This window comes from Silene latifolia, chromosome 1, assembly GCF_048544455.1.
Source record: "Silene latifolia isolate original U9 population chromosome 1, ASM4854445v1, whole genome shotgun sequence".
In the NCBI taxonomy this organism is placed as follows: Eukaryota; Viridiplantae; Streptophyta; class Magnoliopsida; order Caryophyllales; family Caryophyllaceae; genus Silene; species Silene latifolia.
Genome location: NC_133526.1, coordinates 198130394 through 198157772, shown reverse-complemented (window position 1 = coordinate 198157772; position 27379 = coordinate 198130394). Strand labels below are relative to the sequence as shown.

Genomic DNA, 27379 nt, shown 5'->3' with positions numbered 1-27379 from the left:
GTGTGATTAAAATAAGTATTGTTGTGGGGTAAGATGATTAAAATAAGTATTGTTGTGGGGTAAGGCGATTAAAATAAGATAAAGTATTAGTATTGTGGAGTATTGTTGGGAGGTGGGGTGATTAAAATAAGTATAAAAGTTTGTCAAATAAGAACATAGGGAGAGTATTGTGAATAGACAAAAAAGGAAATATGGAGAGTTATTTAGAATAGGAGGGAGTATTAAATATAAATATAATAATATAAACAATACAAATTAATTAATAATAAATATAATAGTAATAATAATAATAATAATAATAAGGGTAAATTGATAACTTATACCTACCATAATCCTACTTTTCAAAACTTATGCCTAACATAATTTTTTTTTAAAACTTATACCTAAAATCCTATTTTTTTCCAAACTTAATACCAAATCACAAAAAAAATACATGAAATGACCATTTTGCCCTTAGTAATTAAATATCACCATTCTTTCCCAGCCCACCCTATTAAAACCATAACCACGATCACTTCCTCCCTCACCAGTACCACCACGGCTGCCAGCAATGCCTCCCACGGCCATCCTCCCACCTATGACCCCACTTTGTACCATCGCCAGCCCCCCTTTTGTACCACTTCCAGTCCGTCATACACGCCCAAAACCCCAAATCCCTAACCCTTATTTAATCTCTTCGTATGCTTCTTCTCCTCATCCTCTCAAAATAAATCAATCTACCACCTTCGTTGCCACCACTTCTCCACCGTTGTTGACACCACTTCTTAAAAAAAAACATCGAGAAGAAAACATGCCTTATTATAACCGAGATTTGGAAAGATTTGGAATATTTCATTGATTGTAATTTCTTGTTGTGTACAATATAAACACTAAACTATTTATACTACAGTAGTGATACAGGGGAATAGATCAGTGCTGACTGCTGACGTAGACTGAAGTTGTTAGGAGTTAGTTATAGTACAGCTGTTAGTTAGTTGTATTAGTTTGTTACAACTGTTATTAGTTTGTTAAGATTCTAATAACTATAAATAGAGGAATCACATATTGTAATTCATTCATTCAATCATTAATAAAAATCTTCTACTTCTCTCTCTAAAATTCCCAAATATCATATTATTTTAGTACTCAGTTTTCCCCTAATTTGGAGGTAAGACCCTGACACTACAACATTGGTATCAGCTTTCATTCGATCCTAACTTCCGCCATTAAAATACTTTTCAATTCTGGCTAAAACACGCAAATCTACAATGGAGGCACAACTGAAATCACTGGAACAACGTTTAAATGAGCAGAATCAGCGCATTGTAGAACAAGGAAAAGCAATGGAGGAGCAGATGTCGCAATTGATGAGGTTGTTGCAAGAACATCTTCAATCTGAACCTAATATGGACACTGGTGTTCATCCTACTTCTTCTGCTTCTTCTACCCCAAGACAATTAGGGTTTATCCCCAAACTTGATTTTCCTTCCTTTTCTGGGGAGAATTCACGTGGTTGTGTCCAGAAATGTGAGAAATATTTCCACTTATATATGCAAAATTCCAGATGATCAAAAGGTGGATATTGCGGGTATTCGTCTTTCTGGGAAAGTTGGTGATTGGTTTAATGCATATATGGCTGCAAGGGTAACAGTTTCTTGGTCTTCTTTTGTTCTTGATTTGTGTGCTCGTTTTGTAGATGATGTGGGTGATAATGTGGTAGAAAAATTCAACAAGTTGCACCAACTTGGCTCTTTAAATGACTATCTTGATTCCTTTGAATACTTGAAATCTCTAATGATTCAGAGGAACCCTTTATTGAATGATGCTTTTTTCTTAGATAGTTTCATTGGTGGCCTAAAACCTGTTATTAAGCCCTTTGTAAAAGCCTTTAAACCTGCTACTATAGCTGAAGCTGTAGCCTTTGCTAGGTTGCAAGAGGAGAGTGTGGAGGCAACCAGAACTTACTCTCGTTTTTCTGGTGGTCTGGGGTCTAAATCTGTGGGGTCAGGAACTGTAAACAAATCACCACTTCTCCCCACTCCCACTATTCCTGCTGATTCTAAGTCTAATACTTCCCAAAGGCATTTGACAATGGCTGAAAGGGCTAATAAGATTGCTAAAGGTATCTGTTACTTTTGTGATAAACCTTATGTCAGAGGACACAAATGTAGTTTTAAGAAACCACAGCTTTTTACTATTCTTGTACCTGGTGATTCTGAAAAGGACAGTGATTCTGAGAGTGTCCAGGAGGGATATACTGAGGTAGGGGACACTGAATTTGAAGTGCATAGTATAGATCCCCACATTTCTATCAATGCTTTACATGGTAGTCAGTCCTTCCAAACTATGAAAGTCACTGGCTATATGGGTAGGAAATCATTGCATATTTTGATAGACTCTGGAAGTACTCACAACTTTCTAGACCTCGACTTGTCTAGGAAATTAAATCTCCAAATCAATCCAATTAGCCCTCAATCTGTGGCAGTTGCTGATGGAAATCATCTAGCATGTCAGCATGTGTGTCCCAATTTTCAATGGAAGTTACAAAACACTGAATTCCAATGTGAGGCTTTACTAATACCCTTAGGCAAATTTGTGATATGGTCTTGGGAGTGCAGTGGTTGAGTACTCTTGGTACTGTAAAATGGAATTTTAATAAATTGTGGATGTCTTTTGAGGCTAAGGGTATCAAACATGTTTTAAGGGGTATTTCTCCTAAGGTTAGGGGTGATGCCATAGCTACCCCTAAGCTAATGGCCATTGCTATCCATCTGTTTTACTTGCAAGTCACTGAACAACACCAGTTAAAGAAGAGTTCTCCAGTAAGCTGTTTTCAGTTGCACAATACTGAATATCCTGAGGGAATTGAAAAATTATTACAAGAATATTCAGTAATATTTAAGGAGCCCAAGTCTTTACCCCCCCTCAAGAGGAATAATTGACCATAAAATCCCATTAGAAGTTGGTGTAAACCCTGTAAGCATTAGACCTTATAGGTATGCCTTGAAACAAAGGGATATTATTGAGAAGTTAATTCAAGAAATGCTTGATAAGGGAGTCATTCAACAAAATTGTAGCCCATTTGCATCCCCTGTAGTGTTAGTTGGTAAGAAAGATAGGTCTTGGAGGCTTTGTGTGGACTATAGAGAGCTTAATAAGAAAACCATCAAAGACAAATTTCCAATACCCGTGGTGGATGAGTTGATTGATGAACTAGCTGGAGCAACTATCTTCACTAAGCTGGACTTAAGGGCTGGTTATCACCAACTCAGAATGGCCAAGAAAGATGTATTCAAAATAGCTTTTAAGACTCACTCTGGCCATTATGAATTTCTTATCATGCCTTTTGGCTTGACTAATGCCCCTGCCTCCTTTCAAGCTTGGATGAACCAAGTATTTAGGCCATTATTAAGGAAATGTGTCTTGGTTTTCTTTGATGATATATTGGTTTACAGTGACAGTCTAGTAAACCATATATCCCACCTGAGGCTTGTATTTGAGTTAATGAAACAACAACACATGTATACCAAATTAAGCAAGTGTGCTTTTGCTAGTGCCAAGGTTGAGTATCTAGGCCATTTTATATCTGGAGTTGGGGTGGAAACTGGCTCTAGGAAAATAAAAGCAGTTTAAGAATGGCCAACTCCTAAAACAGTAAAGGAGTTAAGGAGTTTCCTTGGGTTGGCTGGCTATTATAGAAAATTCGTGAAGGGATATGCTGAAACTGCCAAGCCTCTTACTACTTTGCTAAAAAAAAGATGGTTTCCAATGGTCTTTGGAGGCTGACTTAGCCTTTCAGGCTTTGAAAAATGCTTTGGTGACAGCACCTGTACTGTCAGTTCCTGATTTTTCTAAGGAGTTTATTGTGGAAACTGATGCTTCCCAATCTGGCATTGGGGCAGTCCTGATGCAAGAAGGTCATCCTCTGGCTTTCTTAAGTAAGACTTTGGGTCCCCAAATGGCAAGGCTTGTCAGTATATGAAAAAGAGTTACTGGCATTGGTTACAGCAGTTCAGAAGTGGGAGCAATACTTATCCAACAATCATTTTATTATAAGGACAGATCAAAAAAGTCTTAAATGGTTGTTGCAACAGAAGATTTCAACTCCTTTTCAACAATTTTGGTTGTCCAAATTAATGGGCTTTGACTATGAAATCCAATATAGGTGTGGTAAAGAGAACTTGGCTGCTGATGCACTCTCAAGGGTTCAAGGAGCTGATATTTTATTTTCAGCATTATCAGTAATTAACTCTGATCTGAAGACTAAAATACAAGAAAGCTATGCTTTGGATGATCATCTCAAGGCTATATTCTTACAATTACAGCAAGGGGAGACCTGTTATCCTTTTATATTAAGGGATGGATTAATCAGGAGGCACAATAAAATTGTACTTGGTAGAAATGGAGGGGTTCAGCAATTGATTTTAACGTGGCTTCACAGCTCTCATCAAGGGGGCCATTCTGGGAGAGATGCTACCATAAAAAGAGTTAAATTACTCTTCTACTGGAAGGGCCAAAACAAGGACATCAACAATTTTATCAGACAATGCCTCATTTGTCAGGCCAATAAAGGGGAGTCTATAGCAAGTCCTGGGTTGTTACAACCTCTACCAATTCTAGAAGCAGTATGGGTAGACATCTCCATGGATTTTATATCAGGCCTTCCTAAATCACACAACAAAGATGTTATATTTGTAGTGGTAGATAGGTTGAGTAAGATGAGTCATTTTATGGCCTTAACACATCCTTATACTGCTACTACAGTGGCCCAAGCATATCTGGATAATGTATTCAAACTTCATGGGTGGCCTAGGAGTATTGTCAGTGACAGGGACTCAATTTTCTTGAGTGCATTCTGGAAGGCTTTATTCACATTGCAAGGAACTAAACTCTTACTCTCTACAGCATATCACCCTCAAACTGATGGACAGACTGAAGTTGTGAATAGATGCTTAAAGGGATATTTACGTTGCATGTGTGGCGAAAAACCAAAGGAATGGAGCAATTGGTTATCTCTGGCTGAATGGTGGTATAACACCAACTTTCACTCAGCTATACAACAAACTCCCTATGAAGCAGTTTACAACCAACCACCTCCTTTACATCTTCCTTACCTGCCTGGTGAGTCAAATGTTGATGAGTTGGATAGGACAATGCAGAGGAGGGAAGAAATGTTACACATTCTCAAGATACACTTAACTAGAGCACATGAAAGGATGAAGTGTCTAGCTGATAATCACAGATCTGAAAGATCCTTCCTTGTAGGGGATTGGGTGTGGCTGAAGTTACAACCTTACAAGCAAAGATCTGTGGGGTGTTCTGCTCGAGATAACCATAAACTGGCTGCAAAATTCTTTGGGCCTTTTCAGGTGGAACTGGTGGTAGGAAAAGTGGCTTACAAGCTTAAACTACTTGTGGATGCTCAAATTCACCTTACCTTTCATGTGAGTCAGTTAAAGGCCTTTAGAGGAGTACTACCTGATAAACCTCATATTCCTGGCTGGTTGAAGGGTAGGCATGCTGATCAAACTTTGACTCCTCAAGCAATTTTGGACAGACGAATTGTTAAGTCTCAAAATCTGGCTAAGGTCCAATATCTTGTGCATTGGTCTGGTATGGACATGGCTGATGCTTCTTGGGAATTTGCTGATAGCTTTGAGGCCAAGTATCCTACCTTTAATGTGCAGACTTGAGGCCAAGTCTTTTCTTAAGGAGGATGGAATGATACAGGGAAATGGATCAGTGCTGACTGCTGACGTAGACTGAAGTTGTTAGGAGTTAGTTATAGTACAGTTGTTAGTTAGTTGTATTAGTTTGTTACAACTGTTATTAGTTTGTTAAGATTCTAATAACTATAAATATTGTAATTCATTCATTCAATCATTAATAAAAATCTTCTACTTCTCTCTCTAAAATTCCCAAATATCATATTGTTTTAGTACTCGGTTTTCCCCTAATTTGGAGGTAAGACCCTGACACTACAACAAGTAGACTATGTATTTACGGAAGGAAACATACTAACAGCTCTATTTGATATACATGGGAAGAGAATCAATTTCCCTTGATTTGTGGGATAGAGCCAACGGCTCTTAGTGAGCAAGATCAATGCTTGTGCCTTACTAATAGCCACCGTCGTTGTGGAGGAGGACACCGGATCTGTGTGATGTGGGAGGTTTTGGATTTAATATGGGTCAAGGTTAGGGGATGTTGGGTGCTCTGCTGTTCGGCATAAGGTTTGTGGGTATTTGATGCGAGTGGTGCCAGTAAGGAATTTTTTTTTTTTTTTGAGAAAAGATCATTATCATTAATAAAAAGTCATACGACATCTACAACATATGCCAAGCTCAATCGGATACAAATCGATTACAACCATAGGAAATAAATTCTTGTTCAAAGAATGAAACACTGCAACAGAGTCTCTATCATTGATTCGCCGTAAAAGGCTTTCATCCATAAGAGGGTCTCCGAATCTTCCTTGACGAGTATCCATATCTTCTGACGTGATTGATTGTAGCCATGAATCGGACAAAATATGTAAAACCATATAACGATCTATAACAACGCTGATCTTCTGCTGACTTATTAGAAAACTGCAAACGAACCAGAAAACGAAAGCTCTCAAACTGAGAGAAGGACACCACCGATGGACGGGGACAGAACCCTCAGAAAGAGAGACGAAACAAAAACGAAAGCGGAAATTAAACAAAAACATAAACGAAACAAAGCGGAACACAGGAAAAAAAACGGAATTAAGTTATGGTGAATTTGGGTGTTAACTAATTTAATAAGGGTAAAATGGTCATTTTATGTATTAATTTGAGATTTGGTATTAAGTTTGGAAAAAATTGGGATTTTAGATATAAGTTTTAAAAAAAAGTTATCTTAGGTATAAGTTTTGAAAAACTGTATTATAGTAGGTATAAGTTATCAATTTACCCTAATAATAATAATAATAATAATAATAATAATAATAATAATAATAATAATAATAATAATAATAATAATAATAATAATAATAATAATAATAATAATAATAATAATAATAATAATAATAATAATAATAATAATAATAATAATAATAATAATAATAATAATAATAATAATAATAATAATAATAATAATAATAATAATAATAATAATAATAATAATAATAATAATAATAATAATAATAATAATAATAATAATAATAATAATAATAATAATAATAATAATAATAATAATAATAATAATAATAATAATAATAATAATAATAATAATAATAATAATAATAATAATAATAATAATAATAATAATATAATAATAATAATAATAATAATAATAATAATAATAATAATAATAATAATAATAATAATAATAATAATAATAATAATAATAATAATAATAATAATAATAATAATAATAATAATAATAATAATAATAAGAATATAAAATAAGAATAATAAATTAATGTTGAAATAAACTAATCTGAATCGAATCAATTGAATCGATCCAATCGAATCAATGGAGCAACTTAATAGAGTGAATCGAATCAACTTATTAGAACTGATATTAAGTCCAAAAGAACAGGGCCTTATTGTCCTATTCCATTTTTTGTGGATCTTAGTCAATTGTTATCCTTTCTATTTCAAGAAGGAAAGAATTTGATGAACAATTTGATCATTCACACACAATTTGGTCCAATTGTCATTTAGTAATTAACCTCCTCCTCTTTCCTTGGTCTTTGTGCCAAAACCAAAAGATAACAATTAACCGGGACGGGAGGAATATATTTAATTAGTTAATTAAGGAGTATGTGATTGTTAGGGTAAGTTATTGTGCAGTGTAGCTAACTCCTTGTCCAACACTAATTAAATCGCGTAGCTAACTCATTAGTCTTCTCTTTGATTTGGCACAAAGACTAATGAGAGGTGGTCAAATTGAATGACAAGTAGACCAAATTAGATGTTGAAGATCAAATTGTCCATCAAATACATTTTCAAAAAAAAAAAAAAAAAAAGATAAACAATTGACCGGGACGGAAGAAGTATAAAAACCTTATTTCCAAAGAAAATACTCCATATTGATTTGTAAACAGATGCTAAATGACCTTGTACATATTGTTCTATAAAAATAACTAATTTTAAACCCGTGCAAAATTGCACGGGTATGTATTTGGGCCAAAATTAATGTTTTTTGACGTATATTTGTTTTTGCATTTCTATTGTACCTATCATTGTCACCTACCAATTTCGGTGTGCGCGGCTGATTGTTCAGATGCCGAGTTTTATATTCCAAGTACATATGCCGTTATTATTGTTTTTTGAAAAAAAAAAAAATTGTACCCTGTACTTTTAAAAAATTATGTTATGATTTTGTGGTACAATAATATTAACAAAAATACATGTAATTTATTTTTGTAATTCATTTCCGTTGTATGTTCGATCCCGTATATAACTGTAATTCCTTCCTGAAATTATGTAATTTTATTGTGTAATTTTGTTTTAAGAATTATGTAATTTAATCACATTTACTCGCATTTGTAATTAATTTTGCGTAAATGTTATGCATTTTCTTTACACAGAATGTATAAAATTTTATCATAATATTAATTCGAAGAAGTATTCCATAAGATGATTTTATATAATTTGTTGCGAGACGGAATTTATCGCATGTTTGAAAAGACGGATATCTTAATAATTAAATACGTTGCACACTCATAGGTCCCACCATAACCTGAATTTTCCAAAAAAAAAAAAGAAAGAAAATGCATTTATGACGTGGCGTGCTGTACAATGAGTATTGTCTTCTGAATTTATATAGATAAGATACTTTCATTTAACTTGTAAACGGAAAACTTTTTCACGATTTGTAAACAGATACCAAAAAAAAAAAAATAATAATAATAATAATTACTGGTTTCCCAAATTTGACCAAGCTGCTACTAGTTTTGCAAATGAAGATGACTTATTTTCTAATAATTTATCTGGAGGATCAAATTCCTCGATTTGCTCTGCAAAATAAATTCAAAAAAATAAACCTCAACCAAATTAATCTCTTACACTTGAGGGGGAAAAAACGCAAACAATTGCATAATGCGGTCTAACACAAGTTTACCGTAAAACTGATTCTTCATATGGCTACATTGCCTATTGTAAAACCGCATTATACAAGACTAATTGGGAAAAAAAAAATAGGTTGAAACAAATGTGATATTTACCATTATTGAGGATCAAGACCAAATCACCATCAAGAACAGAAGTCATCCGATGTGCAATGGTTATAATTGTACAATCGGAAAAATTCTCTTGTAATCTTTGTTGAATTAGATTATCTGTGACTGCGTCGACAGAAGCGGTTGCTTCATCCAGGAGCAATACTCTACATTTCTTAAGTAGTACACGTCCAAGACATAGGAGTTGCTTTTGTCCCATGCTCCAATTCTCTCCATTTTCCGTAACTATAAAAAAAAATTGTGTCGATAAATAAAATTAACATTTAGTCTTGTTTCTTGTGTGAGACTATTGTATGCATATAACTTATATATAAAATCAGGGGTATGTTGTATGCGCATTCACAATGATCTCGGGTAATTTTTTTTCGTCTTAAGTTAAAAGTAAGACATCGAAAAGACAAACCGTTTGATTCCAACTTTGTTTTCGTCTTCCTGATCTCGTCCCCAAGTTGGCACTTGTCCAAAGCCTTCAAGAAAACAAGTAACAAATCCAAGTTAGTTGTCATTTAGACCTGGCAAAACGGGGTCAACGGGTCGGGTTCGGGTCGGGCGAATTCGGGTCTGGTCAACTTGGTTTGTCACATTGTCGGGAAAGTTCGGGTCTGGTTGGGTTTGTCACATTATCGGGTTAGTTCGGATCGGGTCGGGTCCTTTTGGGTTTCCGGGTTGTTTCGGGTATGATTGTCGGGCCATTTTCGGGTCAAGCGGGTCGGGTTGTTTCGGGCTGGGTCATTTTCGGGTCAGTGATTAAGAGAAAAAAAAACATTTCAAGTCTTTTGAGTCAATTAAACTTATGTTTTGTCGGGTCATTTTCGGGTTGGGTGGTTTCAGATCGGATCATTTTCGGTTCGGGTCTGTTACAAGTTCATGAAAGCTCAGGTCATTTTCGGGTCGGGTCGGGTCAATTCGGGTTTCAGGTGTCATTCTGGTGTGGCCGTTCGGGTCGATTTCGGATCTCGAGTCAGCCTTTTTGGGTCGGGTCAATCGAGTCGGGTTGATTTTACCAGGTCTAGTTGTCATTATGTTATGAGACGGTTTCATAAAGAACTTAAATAAAGTTTGTGTATCGGAGAATTGAGAAATACGTATTATATACCTCCCACAGTTGGTCGTCTCTGTACTGTTGTAATGGATCCAAGTTAGTTCGAATTGTTCCTTGAAACATAACGGGTTCTTGGGAATGATACCGAGTTTAGACTTTAAATCATGAAGCCCAATTGTCGATATATCAATGCCATCGATCATAATTTGCCCCGATGTGGGTTCGACAATTCGAAGTAAAGCTTGTACAAGAGTCGATTTCCCGCTTCCTGTTCTTCCGACAATGCCAATACTCTTCCTTGCAGGGAATGTACATGTGAGACCATGGATCACTATCGGTAGATGCGGGGCATATCGTATCTGTATATCAATAACGTAAGTTATAAAATGATTCGGGGTCGGTTAACATGCATTCATCGTCGTTTGAAACTACATACCACTTCAGGAAATCAGTTCTCGGGCGACTAAATTAGGCGACATATATCTGTCGCTAAATGCAAATAAAATGGCGACCGAAATCCGTAGCCACATCCCCGTCGCATTGTGTCACGGTCCGCTACTTTTGCCGGACCGTGGCGCGCACCCTTGCCCGTCTCAAGGCAAGATGCAAGCGACAAGGATCTTCGTACTAGTGAGGGATCGCCCACTAGCACAATACTCGGGTCGGTGTGTGTCGGGAATCCTAGTCACGATTATCAAGTCCGGCACACGAAAGCAATAAAAGTAAGCAATACGATTATTGAAAGCAAGCAACAAGCAACAACAAGCTTTTGGATGAGAAGCGGTTTTTCATTGACTAGCACCTCTCAAAGAGGGAAATTTGATAGTTTGGTCCTGGTAGCAGGATACATTGAATTTACAAGTTTAGTTCAGAATAGCGATATACCTATTTATGGAAACCTATTCTAAAACTACTAAGAAAATACTTACTACAAATGTACAAGGGAAATGAAATTACATAAGCATAAAATAAATCTAAGGGTTCAAGTGTGCGGATCGTCACACTCTCCCCCACCTAATCTGTTGCCGCCCTCGGCAACACAAAAATCTTGAACGGTGCTTCAAAGTGAGACATCCTCGGTGAGCTCGACTGTCCATGCAAAGTGTTGGGGATTGGCTTGTACAACTCGGCATGAATGTGCGCTTCGTCCCAAACAATGACTGGCCTCTTCGTCCCTTCAAAGATAGGCTGGAGTTCCTTGACATAGAAGCTGCCGAACATCATGTTCTCCAAGTCCACCACGTGCTCCTTGTGTTTCGGGAAAGTCCACTTTGCTCTGCTTGAAAAGATCTCTCTCGGGCTTTCTCCAAGTACTGGCTCCAGCGGACCTTCACCTTGTCTCTCGTCACTTCTGCACCTGCATTCAAGGGAATTTGAGATCTCCGGGACGCCGAATCGATTTCGGCGCGCCCCCGATGGTACGAGGCCTTCTCTCTTGGGTCGACCGACCCGCAAACCAGGACGTCGATTCAACACATCGACGCGGCCCCCTGATGGTACGAGGCCTTATCTCTTGGGTCGACTGACCCGCAAACCAGGACGTCGATTCAGCACATCGACGCGGCCCCCTGATGGTACGAGGCCTACTTCTTTGGGCATCTCGGCCCTCATTGTCTACTCCTCGGTGAGGGGGTAGACTCTTCTTTCGTCCCCCAGGCCACTTAGCATTGTAGTTAGCCTGGGTCTTGTTCGCCCTCGGCTCCACCGAACCTTTAGGCATTCTCCAAGGCCGCATCCCTTGTTTCGGCGTCGGTATCACCCTCATAGCCGAAATTCGATGCTGCCCCTTGTCTTCGTCGTCGTCTACCGTATTCACTACGATATACCCCATTAGTAGCATCGATCCGTCACTTGGTTTCAATACTACCAACGCTTTCTGAAAGAACTGCATCCCGAGTACTAACTTGAAGTCATCCAGCGGAACGGTGGTGAAGTCGAGCTCCCCTGCCCACTCACCCACTTGGACCGCGACCTTCTTAGCCACTCCTTGGACGCGTCTCATTTTCCCATTGACCGGCTTCAGGCAGCTGTTAGCATCCCGCAGAACTAGCCCCAACCGATCCGCTTCCTCTTTCGTAACAAAGTTATGGGAGGCGCCCGAGTCGATCAAGGCTCGTGCTTGCTTCCCATTCACCATCAAGTCCACGTACATGAGCCCGTTGGATTTCTTGGCGGAGGAATCTTCGTATTTCCCCATCGCGCTGATCCGTTGGAGGGAGCCCATCCGTGGTTGGTCTTCCCCATCACTCGAGTCTTCGTTACACTCTTGGTGATATTCGGCCAACGCCCCATCAAGACGTTCTTGAGCCCCTTTCGGCATCTGCTTGAACATGGCATTGAACTCCGCTTTGTTCGGACAATCGGCCATCTTGTGAGGACCCTTGCACACAAAACACGCGAACGGTCTCTTCGTTGTGGAAGCAGTAGAGTTTCCCACCTTAGAAGACGAGCTTGAGGGCGAGTTTGTAGTGCTCGCCGATTGGGCTTGACTCCCTTGTGAGCGGAACCGACTGTTCCCAACTGAAATGGCGTTGTTTTGTGGCCTTTGTCCATTGTACCCACTTTGTGATGCACCCATATTCCCCGTTGGTGCCACAACTCTTGGTGCCTCTCGCTCTCCGTGAAAGTCGAGTAGGCGCTCCGCAGCCGATATGGCCGAAGACAGAGTTTTGGGATTCTGCCTCATGACCTCTTGTTGTGCCCACCTCTTCAACCCGTCAATGAACTCGAATGTCCTATCCGTCTCGGACATTTCGTTAATCTCGAGCATGCACGCTGAGAATTCCCTCACATATTCTCGGATTGATTTGGTGTGCTTGATTTCCTTCAACTTCTTCCGAGCAACAAACTCCGTGTTCTCGGGGTAGAAGTGATCTTTCAAGATCCTCTTGAAGTCGGCCCACGATGTCACCGTAATCGTGCCCGCATCGATTTCTTTGTATCTAGCCCTCCACCACATCTTGGCATCGTCGACTAGATACATACTTGCCGTGACAACTTCCGCGTCTTCGTCGAGCCCACTTACTCGGAAGTATTGCTCCATATCGAAGATAAAGTTATCGACCGCTTTCGAATCCCTCGCCCCATCGTAGGCACGAGGTGGAGGGGCCTTCACCTTATGGCTCCCCACAGATTTCCCGTCATTGGCCACCGCTTTCACGAGCGTGGCGCAAGTGTTCCCTAACATCTCGACCTTTCGATGCAGATGATTGATCTCTTCCTCCCGATCGTCGGGGATCGCACCACTGATCGCTTGGATGCGGGTGTCCATCCCGTCCACCTTCGTCTCAAGGTCACAAACCGTCTTTTGCAACTCCTCGAGGCTCGCGGCCATCCGCATAACGATGCTCTCGAGTTTGGGAAGCTTGACGTCGATTGTGTCCATTAAGGCATCCACTCGGTCCTCGATTGTTTCGCCCATTTTCTCGATCTCGATGAACAAATGCGGCTTGCGTAAAACCCGTCCGAAGACCGGGCTCTGATACCAAATGTCACGGTCCGCTACTTTTGCCGGACCGTGGCGCGCACCCTTGCCCGTCTCAAGGCAAGATGCAAGCGACAAGGATCTTCGTACTAGTGAGGGATCGCCCACTAGCACGATACTCGGGTCGGTGTGTGTCGGGAATCCTAGTCACGATTATCAAGTCCGGCACACGAAAGCAATAAAAGTAAGCAATACGATTATTGAAAGCAAGCAACAAGCAACAACAAGCTTTTGGATGAGAAGCGGTTTTTCATTGACTAGCACCTCTCAAAGAGGGAAATTTGATAGTTTGGTCCTGGTAGCAGGATACATTGAATTTACAAGTTTAGTTCAGAATAGCGATATACCTATTTATGGAAACCTATTCTAAAACTACTAAGAAAATACTTACTACAAATGTACAAGGGAAATGAAATTACATAAGCATAAAATAAATCTAAGGGTTCAAGTGTGCGGATCGTCACACATTGGCTAGTCGCCTAAATTTATTCGGTAGCCAGTTCAATTATTGTACGGATATTAAGCAGTCGCCAATTTGGCGACCGTTATCAGTCGCCCGAGTTTTTTGTTAGTCGCCAGACTGGCGACTGTCTTTTGCCGTCACTGATTTCAGTAACCCGAGAACAGAATTCTTGTAGTGTACCAACCACATGTAATTCACATAAATCATGATTCAGTATGATGTAAAACGTGCAGCAATAATTTCAGTTTAACATAAAATGCATGGTCATTTGAAATTATTGAGAACCAAAAATTAATGTTAAGATAAAATTCAATAATTAACGCGGTAAGAATAAGTTACCTTCAAATCGATGATACGAATTTCACCATCTGATGGCCAAGAAGAATGAGGCCTATTTGATTGAATAACAAGAGGGGCTTCACTAGGAATGGAGGTGTATTGGAGAATTCTCTCAACTGAAATAATTGTAGTACCACAATCACATAAATTCCATACAAATGCAATTAGTGCATTGCAGGGTAAGCCCATACGACACAGCCAATCCCGCGATTGCTGGATTAATGTTTTCTCCGAAGGAAACCAAGAATATCAAAAGGAAAGCGAATGTGATAGAGGCAAGAGCATCTTGGCGAAACAATAACCACTTCTTTGCAGCATCAATGTGAAAATCGATATCAGAGTAGGTGTCCAGTATTTTCATGTATGTTTCTCTGAAACTTGCCTGTTTATTGAAGCTCCTAATAGTTGTACACCATGCAATTGTTTCTACAAAATGTTGCGTAACTGGAGCTTCGCATATTCCACTCAATCGTGACAATTCTCTGGCCGATGGCATGTAATATCGCTGCATGCACATTCAAGTTTAAATTTTTGATAATGTTGATCGAAATGTGTCATGACAGAATGCCAAAAAGAAATGCCGAAAGAAGTTACAATTACGAGATTATTGAAAGGATGATATAACCTGATACAAAATAGAAACAAAAACCACGGGGATGAAAATCATCAAAACCGGCCACGCTACCATAGCCATCACTACCACAATTCCGACAAGTTCAAGAACGGACGAGTAAACATCTTCTATTGAATTCGGCACTTCAGTCTCTACAGCACTTTGATCCGTTGAACACTGAACAGCGAAAGAGCAACGTACGTCAAACCAGTTTCATAAAATTAAGGGATATTCTCTCGTGTACCCCTCAACTTTTTCATTTTCTAAGATGTACCCTCTTTTCTTGCAAAAAAACTTTGACCGTCAATAACTCTTGGTTACAAATTCAGAATACGATAAACTTTTTTTCCAAATTGACTCTCTTTAAGAGATCTTCAGTTTGAAAAAGAATTCACCGACGTCTCAACTCGTAGTCGGGAATTATGGTCGGTTAAAGTTTATTCGTTAAAAAAACTTTGACCAACCATAACTACAGGTTACGAGTTCAAAAGGCGGTGAATTTTTTTTTTCAAATTCAAGAATTGGTTTGAAAAAAAGAATTACCGTTTTCTGAACTCGTAACATAGAATTATTGTCGGTCAAAGTTCTTTTGTGAAAAACGAGGAGTGCACTTTAAAAAACGGAAAAGTTCAGGGATACACGAGAGAATATCCCTAAAATTAAACTAACCTTAGAAAGAATAAAAAAAGTAAACAAATAATTAGGAGATGAAGAAAAAAAATGACCCTACTGAGAAATCTTCCACTAGGAGTAGCATCGAAAAACGACATAGGAGCACGAAAAACGGACTCCAGCATTTTCCGGAACAATATAGTGGTCGTTGCATACGCTGCAGTCGCGATAAGCATGTCTACAGCTACGGCACTGATAGAGATGACGATAGCAAGAGCCGCATAGACGGTTATAAACCTAGATCTAGTAACAGCTGGTTTGGCACCGGCCTTGGATGAAGGAGCGGCCAACGCAAGCCAATAGTAACTGACAACCTCAAGCGTCACTGAAATAATTCGGTGTTATAACAGAAGCAAGAAAGAACAAATAAAGAACAATAAAAAACAAACGCACAGATTTACGTGGTTCACTAACGGTGTGTTAGCTACGTCCACAGGGCAGAAGGGAGGGAGTTTTATTGATATGTGAGGAGTTTTCAGATTACAGATTCAGACGGTATGATAAGCATAACTGCTAGGTAGAGGATTAGAGAGTTTATATAATACTCTCTAAACCTAATACAGAATGACCTAATAAAGGCCCAAGACAGACCTAGCCCAATAACAGATACGGATACACCCCCGCATAGTTATTCGAAGCGGCGGTTAACAGAATCAAGGCACAAACCCAACAAATCTCCACCTTGACTTGAATTCTCTCACAAACAGACAGATGTACCAGATGCATTCCCATAAATGCCAGATGTACCAGAAAGCTCTTCTCCCTTCCTCGTATATTGCCCCCAAGAGGGCAATTACAGATCGTAGATATTTAGCAAGTCCAAACAATGTTGGAACTTGCTATGCGGAATCGGCTTAGTGAACATGTCACCGGGTTATCAGCAGTACCCACTTTGTTCACCTTAATCCTCTTCTCATTTCTCAGAAAGTGATATCTCACATCTATATGCTTAGTCCTCTCATGATGGACTTGATCTTTAGCCAAGCATATTGCACTAAGACTGTCACAGAATACAATAGCTTGCTCCTGATGTAGACCCAAATCACTGACCAGTCCTTTTAACCAGATTCCCTCTTTAGCTGCTGCGGTCAACGCCATATACTCTGCTTCAGTAGTAGACAAAGTAACTGTAGGCTGCAATGTAGCCTTCCAACTGACGACTGAACCACCAAGAGTGAAAACATAACCAGTCATTGATCGTCTGCTGTCGACATCTCCTGCATAATCAGAATCTGAGTACCCTGACACAAGGCACTCTCTATCACCTCCATAAATGAGACCAACATCAGATGTACCCTTAAGGTACCTAAAAATTCTCTTCACAGCTTGCCAATGCTCTTTACCTGGATCACCCATAAACCGGCTCACCACACTGACTGACTGTGCTAAATCAGGTCTAGTGCAGACCATAGCATACATCAAACTACCCACTGCACTAGAGTACGGAACTCGGGACATGTACTCCTTTCTTCACCGACTTGGGTGAGAAAGCAATGCACAGATGTGCATTCGATGCACTAAGAGTATCTATGGATTTAGCAAAGACATGCCAAACCTTGCTAGCACCTTCTGAATATAGCCTTTCTGAGATAAGAAAAGCTTCTTCTTGCTCCTATCCCTGTAGATCTCCATTCCCAGAATTTTTCTTGCTGCACCCAAATCTTTCATCTCAAATTCAGCACTGAGAAGACCCTTCAATTTCTGAACATCAGACTTGCTCTCTGCAGCTATCAACATATCGTCTACATATAGGATCAGATAAATGAGAGACTCATTCTTCAGCTTGTTGTAATAAACACAACAATCATACGGACTCCTAGTGTAGCCAATCTCCAACATGTAGCTGTCAAACCTTTTATACCACTTTCCTCGAGACTGTTTTAGCCCATATAAGGACTTCTTCACTTGCAAACATAGTCTTCTTTACCCGGAATCTGAAACCGTCTGGTGAGTCATGTATATCTCTTCTTCCAACTCTCCATGTAGGAAAGTCTGTCTTCACATCTAGCTGTTCGGGAGTTCTAAATCCGATGTGCAACTATTGCTAGCAACACTCTGATGGAAGTATGTCTGACCACTGGCGAAAATATTTCATTGTAGTCTACCCCCTCTTTCTGACTGAACCCACGAGCTACCAATCGAGCTTTATACCTTATACCCTCAGCAGCAGTCTCTCCCTCTTTCTTCTTGAAGACCCATTTACAAGTAACAATCTTTCTCCCTTGAGGCTTCTTGGATAATTCCCAGGTCTGATTCTTTTGAAGAGACTCCATCTCATCTCCCATGGCAAAGAAGCCACCGGCGTATTCAAACATGTTCTTTGCTTCTTTGAAAGTGGATGGCTCATGTAAGTCAGGATCCACCTCCTCAGCAACCTGAAGTGCATAACCCACCATATCTTCAAAACCAAGTCTATTCGGAGGCTTCCCAAAATTAGGCCTGATTGACCGTTCACGGGCCAAACTCTGCTGATTCGGAACTGGTAATGAAGAATCTGATGGAACAGTTCGGATTCTCGGACCGTAGTGGTTGATCTTCTTCCCGTGGTACACTCTCATCAAGAGTGTCTTGTCGCTCCACCTGTTTATCAACACTACTACTACTATCGACAACATATAAGACTTCACAATAGGATTAACCATAGAATTTTCATCAAAGACAACATTTCTACTCAAAATAACCCTACCCTCGATGGAGACCGGATACGGTATCCCTTGACACCATCCCCATAGCCCACGAATACTCCCTTTTAGCTCGTGGCTCAAGCTTACCTTCACTAACATGATAATAAGCAAGACTACCAAAAGCCCTTAAAATAGAATAGTCGAGACTTACTGGACCATATCTCAAATGGAGTTTTGAGATTCGGACTCGTGTGAGGTCCCCGATTTATCGAGATAGCATGCTTTGTACTAATCGCTTCTCCCCCAATCTTCTTGTTAGTCCAAAGATTAGAGAGCATGCACCTTGCCCTCTCCGGAAATGTCCGATTCATTCGCTCCGCTACACCATTTTGCTTTGAGGTGTATCTCGACCGTACGATGTCTAGCAATCCCTTCATTCTTGCAAACTCGTCGAACTCGAACAACAAAACTCTAGGCCGTTATCGATTCGCGACCTCTTGACCTTCTTCCCAGTTTGATTCTCCATTAATGCCTTCCACTGCTTAAAGTGAGTGAAGGCTTCGTTTTGTGCTTCATCAAATAAATCCAAGTCTTCCTGGAATAATCATCAATAATAGACACAAAATACCTGTGACCTCCCAAAGACTCCACCTTAGAAGGACCCCAACAATCAGAATGGATGTAATCAAGTGTGCCCTTGGTCCTATGCACTGCTTTAGGAAACTTGCTGCGATGTAGCTTCCCAAAAACACAATGCTCACAGAAATCCAGATTCTTGACCTTGTGACCACACAGAAGATCTTCTTTTGACAGAGTCTGCATCCCCCTTTCACTCATATGACCAAGTCTCATATGCCACAACTTAGTCAAATCTTCTTTATCAACATCTGAGGATGCAACAAAGAATGAACCCGACAGAGTAGATCCCAAGATAATATAGAGTACCATGCTTGATACCCCTCGAACTACATTCGAACCTTTGCGGACGTTCGAACTCCACCTACACCTTGAAAGTCAAACCCTTACTGTCTAACGTGCTTAAGGAGATCAGATTCTTTGTCATTAGTGGAACATGTCTAACCTCGTTCAATGTACAGAATTTACCATCATGTGTCCTTACCCTGACTGAGCCGATTCCAACTATCCTGCAAACAGCACTATTCGCCATAGAAATAGTGCCTCCATCTACCTGTTCATAAGTTGTAAACCACTCCCTGCGCGGACATATATGGTAAGATGCTCCAGAATCCGTAATCCACACATCGATGTGATGCGTGACCCTACCCGTAACTAGAGCATAATCATCTTCCTCGGAATCTGCATTTGCTACACCAGCAGTAGCAGCACCAGACTTGTTCTGTTTATCTTTCTTGGGACAATCGAATTTCCAATGCCCCTTCCCTTTACAGTAGTTACAGACATCACTAGGTTTAGGACCTCTAGAAACATAAGAACCAGAATTACCAGAAGTACCAGAAGTACCAGCAGAATTAGAAGAACCCGAATAAGAAGGCTTCTTATACTTTTTCTTCCCCGAATTTCCCTGTCCATAACCCCCACTGGCTCGCTAACCCTGCAGCTGATTGTCTGTACTGTACCGGTAGCCTTATGGCGCAGTTCTCTAGTATGAAGAGACGACCTAACATCTTCTAGAGTAACAGTATCTTTACCCACAATAAAGGACTGTACGAAATTCTCATACGATAACGGTAAAGAAACTAACAGAATTAATGCGGCATCCTCATCTTCTACCTTAACATCAATATTACGTAATTCTAGTAAAATTGTGTTTAACTGATCTAAATGATCTCGAAGAGGCATACCTTCCTGCATTCTCAGACTAAACAGACGTTGCTTCAGAAGCAACTTATTGGTCAAAGACTTGGTCATATAAAGACTCTCAAGCTTTTTCCACAGACCGGCTGCGGTAGTTTCCTCCGCGACTTCAGTGATGATATCATCAGCAAGACACAACATAATCGTTGAATGTGCCTTCTCCTCCGGATCGGCCATCTCGGCGGTAGCAGCGGCAAGAGAGCGCAGCTTGCGCTTTCCGTCTTCGATCCGAAAGCGGCACCCACAACCCTTGCTTTGCGCTTAACAGAGCCCGCATCTTGATCTCGCCACGTACTAAAACTATTCCTCCTCGTAAAGCGATCGATCTTTATGTTCATCGCCGACATCTTTCTCGCTGGTCAGGAACCCGAAGGCTCTGATACCAGTTTGTTATAACAGAAGCAAGAAAGAACAAATAAAAAACAATAAAAAACAAACGCACAGATTTACGTGGTTCACTAACGGTGTGTTAGCTACGTCCACAGGGCAGAAGGGAGAGAGTTTTATTGATATGTGAGGAGTTTTCAGATTACAGATTCAGACGGTATGATAAGCATAACTGCTAGGTAGAGGATTAGAGAGTATATAATACTCTCTAAACCTAATACAGAATGACCTAATAAAGGCCCAAGACAGACCTAGCCCAATAACAGATACGGATACACCCCCGCATAGTTATTCGAAGCGGCGGTTAACAGAATCAAGGCACAAACCCAACATTCGGCATAGGAGCACAAGAACAACAAGTACACCTCCGCATGCCACTGTCAAGTATTTCCAGTAGACTGTGAACCCGACACTTCCTTTCTCCCTCTCTTCCTCTTTTACGACTTGTGCTGATGGTGACGAGGAGTCAGATTCTTTGTCCGCTTCATCACTTCCTTGTTTCGAGATCACATCTGAGGATATCTCTGTCTTGTTAGACTCATCATCCTCTATTGGTGCTCTACACTGTGAACCTATAATAAGCTGCTCAAGCGCATCGTACGTTCCTGTTTGTTCAATCATTCCGTCTTTCATGACCTGATAAGACAAACAGTCGCGTCAATTCCTGTAAATCTTAACAAATTAACAAATTGAGTTCAGAGAATTAAAATGAATTATTATAACATACACTCACCACAATTAGATCAGCTTCACTTAGGAACTCGACTTGATGAGTAACATAAACCACCGTCTTTTCCTTCAAAAGACCGAGCAAAACCTCCTGTACATTATGAAAAAAAAACGATTTTATATCATAAAACGATACTAGTTTGCCATTTGTTATCTATTTTCATTTTGGGTGTATCAGTGAATTGTTATCTATTTCTACTTTTGGTAAGTTTTATATGTAAAAGGTAGTGTGCAAGTGGATTAAATAATAATATTATATTACTTTGTTCGACATCCATTTGCATTTCCTTTTCCTTGGTCTTTGTGCTAAATACAATAGATAACAAATGATCGAGACGGAGGGAGTACGAAAGTGGATTACCTTGTATAAATGAGAGCTAGTATGAGCATCAAGAGCACTAAAAGGATCGTCGAATAAATAGATATCGGCCCCATGGTAGACTGCGCGCGCTATTTGTATTCTCTGCTTTTGGCCGCCACTCAGGTTGATGCCCCTCTCACCGATAACAGTTTGATCCCCAAATGACATGATTTTGAGGTCCTCTGTCAAACAACAGGCTTTGATTACCTTGTCATAATTATCGCGATCCATGTCATTGCCGAACAATATGTTGTCCTGAATCGTTCCACTCTGTATCCAAGGTGTCTGTGGGACATAGGCCTTTGTTCCACAAATGCTGACTTGTCCCGAGATCTTACCCATTTCACCTAAGATGCTCGAGAGTAAACTCGACTTACCTGAACCAACTGTACCGACAATAGCAACATTAGTACCGTGAGGAACTTTAAGGTTTATGTTTCGTAATGTTGCAGTAGGACCCCATATAAAGTTTCCGTCACTAATCTCAATTGCATCGCTAGAGACAGAACTGCTACTATACGGAAGTTTTTGTACTACGAGGCTAGGATTGAGTTCATCAAGCGAGAGAAAAGATGCAATCCGTCCCAAGGACACCTTCATTTGGACTAGATATGAAATTGCATTAGGAAGCAGATATAACGGTCCTTGGAGAACCCGAAATGTGGCAAGCGCTGACAAAATTTTACCTACATCAAGAGGAACTCGAAGTATGATGCAAGAACCAAATGTGGCTAAAGCGACTAAAGTCGGAGCTACCATGAAAACAGAAGCCATAATAGCCTTTCCCAACAAGTTCTTCTTTAACCACGATGTCTCCGTCTTTCTCAAATCAAAAATCCTCGAAAGAAAACTCATCTCCCACCCCTGTAGCTTAAGAATTCTCATATTTTTCAAAGTTTCCGTGGTCATATTCATTCTCTCGCCTTTCGTCTTCTTCAAATTCTCTTGTATTCTCGTTAACCATGCTGTAAAAACAACATTGGACAGCATAATACAAACTAATACTGCTAAAGCAACAAACGCCGCAATCCCTAAATTCATGTACAATAAACCCAAACCCAATCCAATCTGCAAGAAAATCAACCAATAATCATGAAAACGAACCATAAACGGATTTATACAGCCTACATCAACCGCCACAAGGTTAACAAAATCCCCAATTCTTCCCTCCTGACCACCACCTTGCTTCAATTTCATAACCTTCTCGTAAATCATCATCGACAATGCTGAACGAATCCTTATCCCGACTTGCTTAAGTTTGAAATACCATATCTTCCTCAACATACCCTGGAGAAAGCTAGAAGCAAAGAAAGCCAAAGCCAAAATATAACCACGCGGACTTTTAAAAAGAAAAAGTCTGCGTGGTCAAGACATTGAACAAAGTAGTCGATTAAATACGGACCAACGTATTGTGCAACCGTGCAAATAATGGCCAATACGCAAGTCCGTGCGATTTCCTTCCACGACGACAGGAACAATGCAATTGCGAGAGTCGACTCTGTTACCTTAATTTCACCTACTGGACGTTGTAAGTCGAGTTTTCTTTGTAAAACCGGTAGTGAAACTGATACGGTATTAATCGAGTTTATGTGGGGAACGTCGTCGAGATTTAAGGTTTTACGATACCCCGAAGCGAGCAAAGAACTAATCCATGAGAAACTTATTACGCTAAAAATATTGGCATTCACGTAACTAGTTACGGTATCACTTCCTTTAGTCGGCTTCATTGTAGAGTACAATTTTCGGGTTTTTGAATTTTGATCGAGCAATTCCGCAATATATAAACGATTTTTCTAACGTGTTTCGTGAATGTGAGGCTCAAGTGGCTTATACAGACAGTACTTATATATATACGAGTACTGAATAGTAGAACAGAAATCGAAGAAAAAAAAAAAAAAAAAAAAAATACTCACAAATAATGTAAGGAGGGAGTACTCCGTATAAGATAAACAAATGAATGAGATGAAATTATTCCGTCCCGTGAAGTTGGATTATTTGGTGATAGGGCGCCACCGGGTGACGCCCAAATTGGGTGCCACCCTCTCACAACAATTGTTTATTGAAGGGGTCCCCACTCACCCCATGTGAGAGGGTGGCGCCCAAAATGGGTGTCACCCGGTGGCGCCCTTTCATTTTCCTTATTTATATATACCAGTGCGAAACTGATATGTTTGGAAAAGGAGGAGGTGAATATAATTGGAGTAATTGAATATTAGATCAGTTTGGAGAAGATATTTTTTTTTTGGTACAAGATCTTTGGGAATAATAACGATTCTTTATTAATTTTTCTTTATTACTCTAATCGGAGTATTATTTGTGTACAAATTCGGGTTTAAAACGGTATTAAAAGAAAAAATTTTAAAGAAAAAAGGAAAACATAATCTGAGTTAAAAGAAAATTTACCATAATTCGACGCAGTGACAAAAAGTCTTCTTATACCTTAAAATCTTAAATCACTATAAATGGCCAATTTGTGAACGCTGATCTTAGCTATTGATAGCAAAAGAAAATTTTTTAAAAAAAAAAAAAAAAAAAAAAAAAAAAAACGTCAGAAGTATTCAACCGGACAACAATCAAGTTTAAGTTTGACCCGATTACATCCAAGGTTTGCTCTTCTTCAAGCTGCCGTTATTGGTCATTAATTTGTTGTATATATTTTGATTATTATTTCTGGAAAACTATTCGCGCATGTATGATGATAATATATCACCTATGGTTAATTGTGTTATTCACTTGTTCTTTCTGATATCTCAATTGGTAATTAAATTGTTGAATGATGAGTTGATAACAAAACGGAGTTATTAAAGGGATCCTGTTTTACAATAAACATGTGTAAGACGGTCTTATACAAATATTTGCAGTGTTGTTATTATTAAACGGAGTTATTGAAGGGATTGGTTCTTCTTTTTTGTTTATTAACTTTAATTTTACTGCTGCCATTAGATGTCCACCGATTGGTCTACATTGCCTCTCGACCTTGTTGGTAACATTGCATTCAAGATGGAGTCTTTTGAAGATTTTATTTATTTTTCTGCGGTTTGTCGATCCTGGAATTGTGCTTGGTCCTCAATAAAGCACCTATGGAGGGCTCCATCACTACCATGGCTTTTAGTTGCCGAAAACACTCAAGATAATCCCAATTATATTCAAAACATCTTTAATCTCAACAATAATAAGCATTATAGTTTAAATCTCCCAGAGACGTTTGGAGGAGCAAGGTTCTGGGGTTCACCTTATGGTTGGATTGCAATGGCTAAACGCGACCTTACCGTTCAATTATTTAATCCCTTTACAAAAGCTAATATTATTAGTTTCCCATCTTTGCAAACACTTCCACACCTACCCATATATGAACCCACAAGTTTTGAAGATTCATGGTATGATTATTATGATTGGGTTTTGATGTTTTTTTTGCAAAAGCTCATTGTGCTCAAAGTGTCTCAAAGCGATGGTCATCACGAGTTTGTTATTATACTACTTTCTCCCGAGCATAACAAGGGCTTAAGTTTTGCTAGGCGTGGAGATCAAGCGTGGACGACAATATTGATCGAGGACCTAATTCTTGATGTTTATGATGTTGTGGTCATGAATGATTTTGTATTTGCTTTATATAATTATGATGGAGCAATTGCATATTGGAGTGTGAAGGAATTTTACGGTGCTGGGGTTGTTAAACCAACAGTTTATTCGCCGGGTAAGTATAGGATTTTTGAAAGATTGAAGGTATGCACTAATTTTGCATATTTGGTACAATCAGGTAGTGATCTCCTCATGGTGCTACGATTCAAGGATGAGGTGATGAATTCAGATGTTGATCGAACTATAGAATTCAAAATCTACAAACTAAATCGTAAAGACAAAAATTGGGAGAATGTTGAAGATTTAGGTGATATGGCGTTGTTTGTAGGTAATAATTCTTCTATGTCAGTGTCTTTAGCACATGCCAAAGGTTTGCGACGGAGTTGTGTATATTTCACAGATGATGACCATGCGTCGTGGGTGGATCTGCCAGAGCGAGGTGTAATGATCGCTGGACATGATATGGGTGTATTTAACATAAGAACGAATCGTATAGAGCCATTTTATGAAGGCAATGATACACGTTACTCAATTTGTTCACCAACCTGGTTTATTCCTCATTTTAAACCCTAAAACGGTGATGTATACTTAGGGGTGTTAATGAGACGAGACAGCTCGCGAGTTACTCAAGATCGGCTCGGTCAAAGCTCAGCTCGTGTGAGCTCGGGCTCGGCTCGAAAGCTTAATGAGCCAAGCCGAGCAAAGGCTGGCTCGACTCGAAAAGCTCGCGAGCGGCTCGAACTTGTGTGATTACCTAAGATATTGCTCATATTTTATAAAAATATTTTATCATGATTATATTTTTGTATCACACATATCAAATGTCTCGCTAATTTGCCAAATCTTTTCACATATAATCTTCGAGCCTTGTTATTGAAAATATCGAAAGGAAAAAAAAATAAAAAAACAGAATGATCAATTTAGGTTATGACAAGACGAGACTTCTTCTAGTAACAAGCAACTATAGTTTTTCCTGCCCAGAACAGAATGATCAATTCCCGAAAGATGTTAACTATCCTTCGATGGCGGCCTATCTGCATACCGACACACCTTCTACAGTGAAGTTCAGCAGAACAGTCACGAATGTCAGAGATGCAAATTCAACTTATAAGGCTACAGTTATATCAGATTCAAAGGTCGATATCAGGGTAACGCCAGATACTGTCCTTTGAGTCATTGAACGAGAGCAAGTCTTTTGAAGTGCTGGTTGCTGGCGAGGTATTTGCCTCCATTGTTTGGTCTGACGGAATTCAAACCGTTAAGAGTCCAATTGTTGTATACTCAACGTAGTTTTTTGGTTATCAGTCGGGCAATGGTGAATGGGGATGGGGAGATTACAGTGAATAAATATCGATTTACCTGTAACTTGGAATAAATTCAAAATTATTCCAACTTTTTTCTTTATCTTAGAAATCTATATGTGCAATAATTTTATGTTATTTTTCGTGAAAATAACCATTTCTAACGTAACCAATATGCGTGAATTACTGTTCTTTTGGACTTAAACCGATCTGAACTGAACGGAACTTATAGGATCTGAACTTTTCTGAACTTGTAGGATCTAAACTTTACTAAACTATAGGATCTGAATTGAATTGAATTGAACTTAAATTAAGTGACTTTAAGTCCAAAAGAACAGGGCCTTAACATTACTTACTACCTTAAGGATACTCGTAAATACTGAATAGCGGAGTAAGAGGGGTCGGATCTGAGAATCATTCTTGTGTTCAAAAGAGTGGTGTGTGAGCTAAAGTGAATAATGCAAAATGTGAATGAAATTTATGATTCGGCTTCTTATTCCAATTCCTGTCGATCCGACCAATTTGACTCAGCTCTGCCACTCCTCGCAGTAAATTTCAAACTTGCACAAGATATATTTTGCAAATTAAAGGAAATACAAAGATGTATGGATTTACAGCTTCAAAATTAGCAATTTAATTATGAAAAGTGAGTTGGAATGATGGAAATCATTTGCCGTCTACTAAAAAACTGAAGAGAAAAAAGAGAAAGAGAGACGAGGATCAATGACAATTGTATCAACATATTCGAAGGTTCAGAGA

At 39.4% G+C, this 27379-nt stretch overlaps 2 protein-coding genes and 1 pseudogene across 2 annotated transcripts; 2 read left to right on the top strand and 1 right to left on the bottom strand.

The window, feature by feature from the left end:
• Positions 1-1247: 1247 nt before the first annotated feature.
• On the top strand, positions 1248-3961 carry LOC141590682 (uncharacterized). Its single transcript, XM_074411251.1, has 5 exons — positions 1248-1491; positions 1544-2496; positions 2598-2890; positions 2976-3606; positions 3779-3961. The coding sequence occupies exons 1-5, from the start codon at positions 1248-1250 to the stop codon at positions 3959-3961; spliced, it is 2304 nt and encodes a 767-aa protein (XP_074267352.1).
• A 4906-nt stretch (positions 3962-8867) lies between these two features.
• LOC141590669 (ABC transporter C family member 3-like) lies at positions 8868-23467 on the bottom strand (annotated as a pseudogene).
• Positions 23468-24279: 812 nt separating this feature from the next.
• Positions 24280-26117, top strand: LOC141616984 (F-box/kelch-repeat protein At1g57790-like). Its single transcript, XM_074434154.1, has 2 exons — positions 24280-24345; positions 24684-26117. The coding sequence occupies exon 2, from the start codon at positions 24684-24686 to the stop codon at positions 25890-25892; it is 1209 nt and encodes a 402-aa protein (XP_074290255.1). The 5' UTR covers positions 24280-24345; the 3' UTR covers positions 25893-26117.
• The last annotated feature ends 1262 nt before the right edge of the window (positions 26118-27379 follow it).